Genomic DNA, 13,421 nt, shown 5'->3' with positions numbered 1-13,421 from the left:
TCATTCTTATCATTATTGGTATCAGTCATACAAAGAATACAGTGCATTCAACTTTATCTAAATGTGTTGATAGCGATGCCTATTACAATTTCCTCATTCATGTTTTTATCAGTCTTTATGCATCAACATTCAAACTGCCATTGCATAATACAAGTCACACAAATGACTGGCTTTTCTCTGACTGGACAAAGTGTGATCTTAAAGGCATCCTAGTCATCCTCTATTTAAAAACCCTACCAACATCATGAATATGCTCTGTCAGGAACAGGCAGTAACATCACATTGGCGTTAACAGCAACTGTGCTTTCCCTGCAGGACCCAAGCCATCAGAGGAAAAGGGCACGCGTTGCGTGTTTGGTTACCCAAAGTTGACGGGTGCAAAGAAAGCATGGACAGCACTGGTACAGGAGAGTGGCCGATCTTCCATGACCTTGGCCATAAGCAGCCCAGCTGATGCCAGTGTGGGCTCTTACAATCTGTATATGAGGGAAGGGTCACACACCACCCCTCAATCCATCACAAACATGGTGCTCCTCTTTAACCCCTGGTGCACAGGTATGCACTTCCTGAAACACACAAGCACAAACAGGCTCATATGAGCTATGGCTCATCAGAGGCTCATATGTAAACAAATGTATGCTGATGTGAGGTGGCTTATACATACAGACAAATGTCTCACTTATGCATGCCTACCATTCTCCTGTCGCATTTGTCTGAAAACTTACCGGCTTTGTCTGTATATGTTTGTGCTCTCTGTGTGTATGGATGTGTGTGTGTGTGTGTGTGTGTGTGTGTGTGTGTGTGTGTGTGTGTGTGTGTGTGTGTGTGTGTGTGTGTGTGTGTGTGTGTGTTGATGGATAAAGAGGACTGGGTGCACCTCCCAGAGGAAGCTGAGAGGCAGGAGTATGTGATGGCTGAGGAGGGCATCATCTATAGAGGATCTGCTGACCGCATCGGCCCCCTTGCCTGGAACTTTGGACAGGTACGCTAACAGCACATGTGTGTTTTATGACTTTTTGAGAACTAGCCAGTGGGATGTGGTTGTTCATGTGTTTGTGGATGCTGTCTTTGCTGCCCCTTCAGTTTGAGGAGGATATGGTGGACATCTGCATGAAGCTGCTGGACATGAACCCCAAGTGTCTGAGGGACCCTGCTGAGGATTTCTCTGCCCGCTGCAACCCCATCTATGTAGGGAGGGTGGTCAGTGCTATGGTATGCACCGCTGTTCTCTCCCTCTCTCTCACCCTCTTTCTCTCTCTTTGTGAGTTTGGTTGTATTGTATTCGTAAAAACGTCTGTGTGGTATTTGTTTCTTTATTTCCTTTAATTCTTGTTTAATTTGATCAATCTATTTAATTTGACCGAAAAGCACTTTGGTTACAACTCCTGTTGTTTTAAAATTTCCTAGACAAACAAAGTTGACTTAACTTGACTTGCTTTATTCGCAACAGATCAACGCTAATGGTGACCGTGGTATCCTGGCGGGCCGCTGGCAAACACCGTACTCCGGCGGTGTGGCCCCCACCAAGTGGAGCAGCAGCGTGGACATCCTGCGGCGCTGGTACAAGAGTTATTACTCCCCCGTGAAGTACGGCCAGTGCTGGGTGTTCGCTGGGGTCATGTGCACAGGTGAGAACTGGAACTGTTTACACTTTATTTCTATTGTCTGATTTCATGTCTATGATACCACTGCTGCTGTAATGGTTTGGAAACATTCATTTATCTGCAAGAACTCTGTGGTCACCGTGTAATATCTGATTACTGTTCTTCCTGATGTAAAACTTCTGTACATCACAAGATGAGAGCAGTCTCTTCAATCATAGAACAGTCAGGCTATGATTTAGGCTATTTCATACTGCTTGGCTAGACAGTCAACATAAAAAATATCGAGGTCTAATTGTGTTTCTGTGTGTGTGTCAGTTTTGAGGTGTCTGGGAATCCCATGCCGTGTAGTCAGCAATTTCCAGTCTGCCCACGACACTGATAAAAGCCTGACCATCGATGAGTACTACACAGACCAAGGGGTTCGGCCTAAGGAGAGCCATGACAGTGTGTGGTGAGTGTCTTATTATAAATGAATCAGACGAGCTTGTTAATATTAATAGTATATGTAGGTGTTTATGGAGTCTCCTGTTAGTCCCTTTTCGACACTCGGTCGGCCTACCGTCTCATTTAGATAAGACTGCTCAGTTAGATAAGACTGGTGTCCCTTTTACCACTTGTTGTCAGACTTACAGAATTGTTCTATATTTCCATTCCGTAGCGTTAGGGAACATGGTGTTTGTCAGTGCAGAGGGTCAAATGAACGGTTCCTTAGTCGTTATGGGGGCAATAGGGCACTATCACAAGGCCTACCGTTACATGGAACACAGGACACCCCCCCTCCACCCCCCTGCCCCACACTTTTCTCACAGGGCCCAATGGCCCTCTGTTGGCACACCTCCATGACATTAAAATAACTGACCATAATCCCCTTTTCTTACAGTTTCTGTCTGTGCCAGTTAGTCACCCCAAGAGTCTCTGCCAATTAGTATTACCCCAAACTCACTATGTGGAGGAAACCCTTTACTTGCCTGATACAGATGAACTTACTTATGTGTGTGTTTGTGTATTCAGGAACTTCCACGTGTGGGTAGAGGGATGGATGAAGCGGCCAGACCTCTCTGGGGATTCTACATACGATGGCTGGCAGGTGCTGGACCCCACCCCACAGGAGCAGAGTTCAGGTAACACACAAACACAAACACACACACACACACACACACACACACACACACACACACACACACACACACACACACGTACAAGTTACTGAAATCCCTCTTGTCTCTTAGGAGTGTTCTGCTGTGGTCCGTGCCCTGTGAAGGCTGTTCTGGAGGGACACACCGACCTGAAGTACGACATTCCGTTTGTCTTCGCTGAAGTCAACGCCGATCAAGTCATCTGGATGCTCATGAGAGACGGCTCAAAGCACAGACTCCACACTGACAGCTCTCAGATTGGCCAGAAAATCAGCACTAAAGCTGTAGGCGCATACAGACGGGAGGACATCACAGCCAGCTACAAATACCCAGAGGGTGAGGGGAACATCACACACACTGGCTTTACACACACCTCACATCACACACACACTGGCTTACAAAGACCTCACCATCACACACACACTGGCTTACACAGACCTCACTATCATACACACACTGGCTTACACAGACCTCACTATCACATACACTGCCTGAAACAGACTTCACCAGCACACACATTGGCTTACACACACACACACACACACTGGCTTACACAGACCTCACCATCACACACACTGGCTTACATAGACCTCACTATCACACACACTGCCTGAAACCTACCTCACCATCACTCACACTGCCTGAAACAGACCTCACCATCACACACACTGGCTTACACACACCTCACCATCACACACACTGGTTTACATAGACCTCACCATCACACACACTGGCTTACACAGACCTCACCATCATACACACACTGGCTTACACAGACCTCACCATCATACACACCTAACTAGAGGCATACACACTCAGGGTTGGGAGAGTCATTTCTTATTCTGTCTTTGGCTTAAACAGATTTGAACCTGGGCCGAGATGATAGCAATTGTTCTTACCGTTGTTCATAGTTCTTGGTTGGCCAGTTTGGGGTGTGTAAATTTCATACCATGAGGTTCATTGGAATGTGGAAGTGATCAGTCAGTTGGGTCTTCATGCTGAAAATGGATACTTTTTAGAAAATAGGCAAGAGCATTAACTTCCCATAAACAAACACTCTTATCTAGCTATACAGCCTCTCTCAAGTGAATGACAGTCTTAAAGGTGCTATGTGTTGTAATTTTAGTTTAAACTAAACAATTAACTAAAATATCAACAGAATACAAAGAAATAACATCTTTGACATGATGTCAAAGACAGAAATGCCCTGGAAGCAAGATATCTATTGCTGTTAGCATGCTAACCAGCTAGTGGTGGCCCATCCTTTCATAATTCCACTTTGTGCCTCAAGAGGCGATAGTGAATCACTGTAGTGAAAACAGCAAGCAGTGGCCAAAATGATTTCCCTGCCCCGTGCGCTGATCCTGGTGCTCTTCCTCTTAGTTTCTAAGAAGGAGCGTCTGGTGTTTGAGGAAGCCGTGAGGAGAGGAAACGAACACAAGCCCCGCCCTGAGCTGCCACTGAATCCTCCCGCGCTGAAGCTGGAGATCACAGACGAGAAGGAGTCAATTACGGGACAGGATCTGGAGCTGAGTCTGCTCCTCCATAGTGAGCACTTACAGGAGCTCAGTGTGCAAATCAACGCTCAGGCCATGAGGTACACAGGCGTGCCCGACAGCCTGGTGTACAGGGAGGAGAAGGATGTCCTGCTGCAGCCCAAGCAGGGTGGGTGTACCGGGTGCTCTGGAGAGAACCCAAACTGGAGTTCCTACAGCGGCTTGTTTTTTTTTGGGGGGGGGGGGGGGGGGGGGTTCAAATATAGTAAATATAGTGTTTACATTTCTGACTCTGAATTACATTTTCCACATGGGTTTAAAATTGATACTCATTTTACTTAGTCTTATCGACAGAAATGGCACCTCGTCAGTGTAATTATCTATAATTGAACTATCTATCTAATCTAATCTATTTAACTATCTATATCTGTGTGTGTGTGTGTGTGTGTGTGTTTGTGCATGTGTGTACAGACCTCAAGATTTCCATCCGGATCCCATTCTCTTTATATGGGACCAAAATGCTGGACAACAGCAGTCTGAAGGTCTCGGCAACTGGTGCACGACAGAGCACCACCCAGGAGATGGCTACTAGCTGTGAAGAACATCATTCCGCAGGAGCCTACAATCACAATCCAGGTTGGTCCACAGAGGTGTTTGGGTAGGGGTACACCCAGAGTGTGGACATATTTCTGTATGCAGCCCCTGCGATTACGTTGGCACGTCACTCGTAAGTTCCACACCCTATAGCACCACAGAACTTGGCCATAGGTCCAGCCAATCAGTGCCTTGGAAGGTGGTGGTATTTTAATCGTTTGACAGCACTAATATATACACATACTATATCTCTTGGATGTATATATATATATATATATACAGTATACACACACACACACAGTTGATCTACAGGAACCATCAGTATTGGTGTTGGTAGAAGTATTCAGAGGCTAACTGAATGAGGCACAAGCACACTTATACTGACAAGATCATGGATCCAGTTCTTAGAGTAGCATACTGCTAAAAAGTATACTATTGTATATTCTGTGGATTATTTTAATTAATCCTGTCAATGGCCAATAAAGACCTAAAGAGAGATTTGGGAACTTATTGACCCTGAATCTCTTGTAATGGTGAAAGTATTGATCTCATGAAGTATTTGCTTGTCTTAGGCGCCCAGCACATGTGAGCAGTTTACAGAGATGACGGCGGAGGTCATCTTTGAAAACCCCATATCCAGCACAGTCAAAAATGGCAATCCTTACGCTAACAGGCAGTGGGCTGTTGAGTCATACCGTGGTGGCCAGGTAACACACACACACACACACCACCACACACAACACACATACACACCACACACAACACACACACACACACACACACCAAGTGGAGGAAGAAGCTGTCCCTTTGGGGAACTCTATTCCCATTTGCTTAAAAAAGAGCTCTTGCAATTTGAAGCTGGCCATGAGCGTGAATGTTCGCCGTGATGGCATATTTGACCTCTCAAGACTTGTGGCCTCTTTTGGTGCAGCCTGTTAAAAACAACAACTCTTCAAAAGGGCTCTGTGTGTATGTGTGTGTGTGTGTGTGTGTGTATGATGGAGTACAGTTTGTCTTCAGGAAAGCACAGTGTTTGAGCAGCTTTTTGACATTTTATTTCAGTCATACTGTATATCCGCCCAGTGAAATACTTAAACAAAACACCTGCATCTCCCACCTATTGATTGGACGTTAACAATGTTTGTATTTGTGTGTATGTTAGAATTCCGGTGCTTAAGGCTGATCAGCGCGTGCGTCTTCAGATCCCTTTCACGCCCTACCGTAGCCGGTTCCAGGAAGCTGATGGCAGATTTTGACTGCGACACCTTCAGGGACATGGAAAGGCAGCTGTATGTGGAGGTCAAACCCAACCTGGTGGTTTGCCCACCCTGCACAACCTTCGACGGGTTCATTTTTGGAGCATAAATGGGCATAGGGGGCTGATAGAACCAACATTATTGCCCTTTTCCTGTTGATATGAACTGAGTGCTTATATTATTTTAAGTGTTTGTCTCACTTTTTAGTGTTTGTCTCAGTAAGAGCATATAGCTGATTAGATTCTCATTAGCTCATTAGATTCTATCAGTTTACACTGTCCAACACACACATACACACACACACACTTACACATATACACACACACTTACACATATAGACACAAACACTCACACATACATTCACATCAACGTCGAAGTGTTAAGTATCCTACAGATTAAAGTGTAAAATAATTTACAGATCTAAGTTTTCAATAGATTTTTCTACTGAGGATAGTTTGTTTTGATTTCAAATCATTGTGTCCTGAAAAAAATCCTGTTCTAATAAACTCGCTCAGACTGACACCATGGCTCTGAGGTTTGATGTAAAAAATGTATGTTCTTGTTCTAATACATATATTTAATATCTTGACACCACTTAGTGAATGAATCTTGGGTTGTTCTCAACACACACACACACACACACACACACACTAGTGTCTCTCGGACAACACACACATACCTGCACAAGTGTTTGGTCTACTACACATTTTTGTAACAGATGCCACTTTAGAAGCTTCTCATGACGACAGAGCTGGGTATTACTAATGCAACACTGAAATACACAAACACACCACACACACACAGACGTCCTCGAACGATTCCAATATAACTCTCCTCGTACTACTGCCTTTCTTCAGTCGCTCACACACACATTGTCACCATGACTAACCATTAGGTCAGAGAGTTACATTACATTACATTGGTCATTTAGCAGACGCTTTTATCCAAAGCGACGTACAAAGGAGAAAACCAATCAAGCTACGAGCAATAGAGACCTAGTGTGACAATAAATACTACTTTACATAGGAATAAAAAGTGCAGGAATGTAACTACTGTAAGTGCGAGTTAAGTACTAGTTAGAGGAGATGGCATTAGAGGAAAGGGTAAGGAGAGGTAGAGGAAGGAAGAGGAAGAAGCAGTGCAAGTTAGGAAAGGAGGTGCTCTCTGAAGAGTTGGGTCATCAGCACTAAAGCTGACACACACTGACTTACACAGACCCTCACCATCACACACACTGGCTTACACAGACCTCACGCAGCACACACACTGGTTCAATAGACTACTGGTTTTAGCACACTTCACGCATACCATTTCATTCTGTTAACGTGAATATAATCTGATTGTTAAGTGTCCTGAGAAAAGAGAGAGAGAGAGAACAATGGCATTCACTCTTCCCCTATGAAGATACACTCTTAACCGGCTGCAATCTCCCTAAACGAACAGGGAGACCAGGGACCCTTCTGGTAAGGGCCAGCACTGCCTATGTCTCTAAGGTCAATCCATCAGCCATTGCCACACCTGCTGTTAGCAAGCTTGAGTGAAGGGTGAGGAATAAACGTAGTTTCAGCTGGCAGATATTCTTGCTACACAATCTGATTGTAGTGTCTCTCCTCCTAGGCTCTCAAAAAGAAAGGAGTTGTGTATGAGGAGGCTGTCAGGCGAGGCGAGATGACCAAGTGGTGTGGTGTCCTCCTGGCATCGCAGATACCCAAATGCCCCAGAAGCCCCCCAAGGTGACACTGGAGATCACAGATACGGGCCTGGCCCATCAACGGGAAGGGCCTGGAGCTGTGCCTGTCCCTGTCCAGCAAACACTCGGCTCCGCGAGAGTCAGCGTGCACCTGATCGGCCGGCCATGAGGTACACAGGTGTGCCTGACTGCCAGGTGTGGAGCGCTGTGGAGAACGTCAGACTGCAGCCCAGGCAAGGTGGGTCTTTACTTACAAAAGTTATGAAAATTGTATATTTTATACACTGGGGTTAAATAAACACACATATGATTCAGCACAAATAACCTCTAATGCCCCCAAAAATCCCAAATCCACTGCTCTCTATAGTATAGTGTCCACCGTGGGCACCTGCCAACCCTACGCTTCCTGTTGCATAGCGGTACAGCTTTCACACACACACTCAAGCTCCTGCACCAGGCTAGTAACAGTTAGCAAACTCCGCCATCTTAGCTGCTGATGCTGCTTGAGTTGCAGAAGAATCTTTTCCCTGTCGTGGTCTCGACATTGTAAGCCAGTTGAATGGTATCAGAATGTAGGCGAGTTTACTTTTTAAATAATGAATACGGTGAAATAGGGTAAACGTTGAAGAGGTGCACGTAAATTGTGAAATATGCGGGAGCTATCCCAAAGCGTGAGCGCCCTCTTACATTGCACAGCCGGAAGTCCTTCACACACACTTACTTTCTTTCTTTCTTTCTTTCTCTCTCTCTCTCTCTCTCTCACTCACACACACACACACACACGAACACACACACATTTACACACACACACACACACACACACACATATACACTCACAGGCAAGGTTGTAAGTTAATGAGTGTAGTCCCTAACTGTCAACCAACACCATCTTTCTGTCTTTTCTTCCTCTGGCTTGATGTTATTCTGTCCAACTGTCTGTTCAGACATCACTGTCTTTCTCTCTTTCTTTTCTTGTGTTCCTCTCCATGTCTCTCCACTCATAGGAGCTGACCCTAAGTTCCAGACCCCGGGGGGTAGAGGTGTCCTCCACGTTGCAGCCGCTCAGGGCCAGGTATCATACTTTAGAGAGCTGATCCGCGCTGGGGCCCCTAAAGACCTGAAGGACCGAGCTGGGGTCACGGCACTGGAGGTGGTGCGTGCCAGGGGCCAGCCGGGGGTCGTGCACCAGCTCATGCTCGGTAAGTGGGAGGACCGGGCGCAGGGGCTGCATCTGTCGTCCTACCTTGACCCCGGCGAGTTGTTCGCCCACCAGAAGTTCGTCTCGTAGCTGCGCACGTGGTACTGCGGGAGCCACGCCCAGAGGTACAACGCCGAGCTGGGAGGCCGGCAGGCACGCAGCAAGCCAAAGAGCGCCTTCGACATGAGGCGCAGTACCTCTCCTCACCACACGGTGTCACCACCCACACATGACACCAGCATGGCACCACAAGCAATGGTAACTACCAGCAACAGAGGGGGGAGAGCCAGGAGAAAAGCATGGGGAGATGAGTGATTAGGACCTCTGAGGAGAACAGGTATAGTCTGTAAAAAGGATAATCTTCCTGAGACAAAAAAAGTCTCATCGTGTAGCGTAGGGACATTTGATCCTGCAGTAATGTTCCACACCAGTGCAACACTCTACCCTATAGTACTGAAAACTCAGTGCTACAGCATGCATGTTATCAGAAACAGGCGAGATATATATTTACAAGCATAACAAGAGACTTAGCCAACATACTCACTGCAGAAGAAAGCGAGACATGATGTTCATGAAGCTAATGTTGTAACCCACCAGGAAACAGCATAATGGTGTTATAATCAGTTGATATCATGTGCCATTTGCAAAGATTCAAATTGAGTCCCTATATCTTGTAGTAATGTCTAGGTTTGATAGATTAGGCAGCTGCACAAAAAATGATTTACATTTAGATTTAATGATTAGATTCAGTGTCAGATTTAGGCTTGATTTGTGTAATTATGTGCATTTCATATATCTGGTATTAAGATACTACATTTACATTTAGCAGACGCTTTTATCCAAAGCGACTTACATATGTGCAACTTACAATGCATACACATTTTACATTTATAGCACACTGCACATCAGGAGCAATTAGGGGTTCAGTGTCTTGCTCAAGGACGCTTCGACAAGGAATCGAACTTGCAACCTTCTGATTACTAAACGACTCCTCTACCTCCTCTCCTCTAACACTGTCGCCCATATACTACTGCAGTTTGAATTGTGATGCTTTTTATTTTGTAATGTATGAGTTTCATCCTACTACATACTACTGCCAGGTTATATGCTCCTGAGAATCAAACACAGGCCAACACCATGTTCTACCACACAAGCTACACAAGCTGATTTACTGATGGGTTGACAAAGTGGGGGCACCAAATACCATTTAAACTGACGATGAGAGATTACCGTGTATAAATGAGCATAAACCTAGAACAGTTCCACCCAGTTTGATCCGTGTTGTGTCACTCTTTGGATGTTTGGGGCTAGGGAAGGGGCTGAGAAATCTCTCAAGGGTGATGGCGGTTGCAAGAGTTATCTGTGCCCCCTGGCCTAGGGTCAGGAGAAGGAGTGCCAGTGTTTCCAAGGAAAACCATGAACCTCAAATGCACCTGTTGGAAGCGTACATTGGCGCCAGCAGACCACAGGGTGAGGCAGCTGCCTATGGGCAATTCCAATTAGCTCTTCCTTCTGTGCCTGTGTCAATAGACATATTGTCTTAGCTGTGTAGGACTTTGTTTTGTGGCTGCTGAGAGCCAAATGTGTTTTGCCGGTCTGACACCCCTGATTTGTTATATTGGAATGATCCAATTGAAGGTGCGTGTTCATGGCATGTTTAAACACACTGATTCATTGCCTCGGGAGAGTTGCCTGTTAATAAGACGTAAGTCTTAGGAGCTCTCACGTGAACTAGTTACTTTGGTCCTTTTATTTGTCTAGTCGACCATTGTTAATTGCTTATTTGTCAGTGGCTATGATGCCCATGTATATCATTAAAAGTGGGTCAGGTAAAGCCGTTTGAATTGAACTTGTGCGTGAGAGGAACTACATCTGGGCTAGGTGAAATTGCAGTTTGGCCGGATAAAACTGATCTTTAATTTCAAGATTTCAGAGGCTTTGTACCTTTTTAGAAACCCTATAGGTTAATATATGAAAATCTAACCCATACTCCCCGCCCAATCCCCTAACCATATATTGATTAAATTGTTATTGCCCTGTTTAAAATATGTGTTTATCCTAGTGTGTGTTGTGCCCCTCTCACCCCCTGGGTATCTGTAGCTGGCTGTGATGTTCTCCTCTCTGCTTCTGCTCACGGTCTCAGTGCTGATGTTCTGGCTAATCTGAGCCGTGTCAGTATAGAGCCTCTGCTTTAAGACATCTTTTGTGAGCATCCAGAAGACATGATCTGCATTCAGTGTAGCGATAACAAACGGCATGTCATTCTTCAGGTTGGTGTGTCCCTCCAGAACAGCCTTCACAGAGCACAGTTCACAGCATGTGTATCTATAACTAACATTTCTATGAAATTCTTTATGTTTATAATGTCATGCAGAACGGAAGTGCAGCAGTCCTCCAGCACAAACACTTTCACCTTATCGTAACAATCTCATTCTGAGTGGTTGCTGAGATACTCATGAACTGTCAATCATGAACACACAGGTCAGGTTGAGAGGTAGAGGAGTAGTCACTCAAGCAATTAACTTCACAGATTCAACAGATAAGAAAATTAAGCTGTCTGACATTATGATTATGACTATCAGTTACATATCTCTATCATTGACTGAAACTGTAAGTTGTTTATAAATCTGTAGTGTGGTCAGGTCCTCTACAAGTTCAGATGTGCACAGTATCACAGTATGTGTTTGCAATTATTACATAATCGTCTGATCGCAATTATTTGAGCTGACCGCAATCATTTTGCATAACTGTTAGAATAGTTTCCATTCATCTGTATAAAACCACTGATTTCTTCAGATGGGACTGCTGAGGATGATGATGCACCTTCTGTCCCAGAAGTGATGCAATGGTTGACTGGACACACAGGCACCTACTTCTGTCATAGAGAGAACCTTTTTACTATGAAGAACTTATATAGGCTATTACTATATGAAGAACTTATATTACTATATGAAGATTTTACTTGAAAGTACATACTTTTCTTCAATTCATCATCAGGTACAGGTAACGAAGAACTCGAAAATTAGCAAAGACACTTCACTGGAAACAAGGAGTGATATTTAAAACACTTATGTGGAAATGCCACAGTTGGCTTTCATTCAACCCTGAGTCAAAAGTGAGAAAGTATTCATACTAACTGAGAAAAAAAGGCCCATCCCAGCCCCGGGCTGAGCTCCTCCTCAACGAACGCACTACCTTCAAGCAGATTAAGATTAAATCAAGGAAAGTTGGTGCGGGTTCTCCAGAGCTTGCAAATGCCCTGTTAGAGCTATGTTCCGCCCAACATGACATTCCACAGGAGGTAATGAAATAGAGGTAATAGAAAGGTTTGTCATCCTGCTCTATGACCGAACCAGCACATCCACAGAAATAGTAGGTAAAAAAAAAAAAAAAAAACTTGGCAAAATTAAAAAAGTGTAATTTGATGTTATGATCCTCTATATCATATATCTATGCAAATTTGTTGCAATTACTCACTTTAAACCAGTATTCTGCCGTTTTGAAAAATAACAACCATCTTAAAATTTGAATGACTTATTTGTGTTATACATGTAGTAACTCCCAATATATGGCAAAAATAACTAACTAGATAATCAATCTCATATTAATTAACAGATGTCAGAAAATTCAACTTAAAGTTGTAATCTTGAAAAATGGCTCCCGAGGCCGCCACATTGAAAATTCATGATGGTCAGATATCTAATTGTTTTTGGACTGTCTTTGGCTATATGTGTACCAAATTTCACGCTTTTATCACAAAGTGCACAATTCTTGTGAACTATGAAGCTAAGCCGCCCCACTAACAGGTGCAAGCCAGTTTAATGACCCTATTATGATGTCACAATTGCCCAATATAAGTCTATGGGGAAATTTGTATTTGTTTTTCTTTAATATCTTAAAAAAGTGTAAAGTTCAGAAAAATTACTTTTAAATACAAAAGTCATAGTGGCTGCTATGGTGGTTACTAAGTTTTCATTATAGTAGTGGTTGCTAGGTTGTTGCTAGGGTAATTAAAGTGGTTGCTAGGGCATTGCTAGGGTGGAAGTGTAAAGTTCAGAAAAATTACATTTAAATACAAAAGTCATAGTGGCTGCTATGGTGGTTACTAAGTTTTCATTATAATAGTGGTTGCTAGGTTGTTGCTAGGGTAATTAAAGTGGTTGCTAGGGCATTGCTAGGGTAGTCATGGTGGTTGCTATGGTAATTTAAGTGGTTGCTATGCTGGTTGCTAGGGAAGTCATGTTGGTTAAAAGTAAGTCAGAGAAAGCTGACAAAAGTTGAAAAAAGAGTAGGAATTGATGGACAAATTGAAAGAAGAAACAAAAGAAGAGTGAACAGGAGTAGCTATGGATAATAAGATAAAGAGAGAGTGAAAAAAAAAAGATTGAGAGAAAAAAGTATGGAAGGTGTCTCTTAATATTCCTAGTTATACAGTTGAATGGAGAGG

At 44.0% G+C, this 13,421-nt stretch overlaps 1 protein-coding gene and 1 long non-coding RNA gene across 2 annotated transcripts; both read left to right on the top strand.

The window, feature by feature from the left end:
• Positions 1 to 315: 315 nt before the first annotated feature.
• On the top strand, positions 316 to 4,834 carry LOC122130473 (protein-glutamine gamma-glutamyltransferase 2-like; the record flags this gene model as incomplete). Its single annotated transcript, XM_042705190.1, has 10 exons — positions 316 to 555; positions 864 to 982; positions 1,084 to 1,212; positions 1,451 to 1,628; positions 1,920 to 2,055; positions 2,616 to 2,725; positions 2,834 to 3,076; positions 4,124 to 4,405; positions 4,708 to 4,784; positions 4,829 to 4,834. Coding segments are annotated over 10 exons (1,520 nt in total), but the record flags the coding sequence as incomplete, so codon positions are not given.
• Positions 4,835 to 10,854: 6,020 nt separating this feature from the next.
• Positions 10,855 to 11,400, top strand: LOC122130471. Its single transcript, XR_006151898.1, has 2 exons — positions 10,855 to 11,244; positions 11,349 to 11,400. It is a non-coding gene; the product is annotated as an uncharacterized LOC122130471 (long non-coding RNA).
• Positions 11,401 to 13,421: the final 2,021 nt, after the last annotated feature.

The sequence above is a fragment of the Clupea harengus genome, unplaced genomic scaffold, assembly GCF_900700415.2.
Source record: "Clupea harengus unplaced genomic scaffold, Ch_v2.0.2, whole genome shotgun sequence".
NCBI classification, from domain to species: domain Eukaryota; kingdom Metazoa; phylum Chordata; class Actinopteri; order Clupeiformes; family Clupeidae; genus Clupea; species Clupea harengus.
The sequence above is the reverse complement of the archived record's forward strand: the minus strand, read 5'-3'. Positions and strand labels throughout refer to the sequence as shown.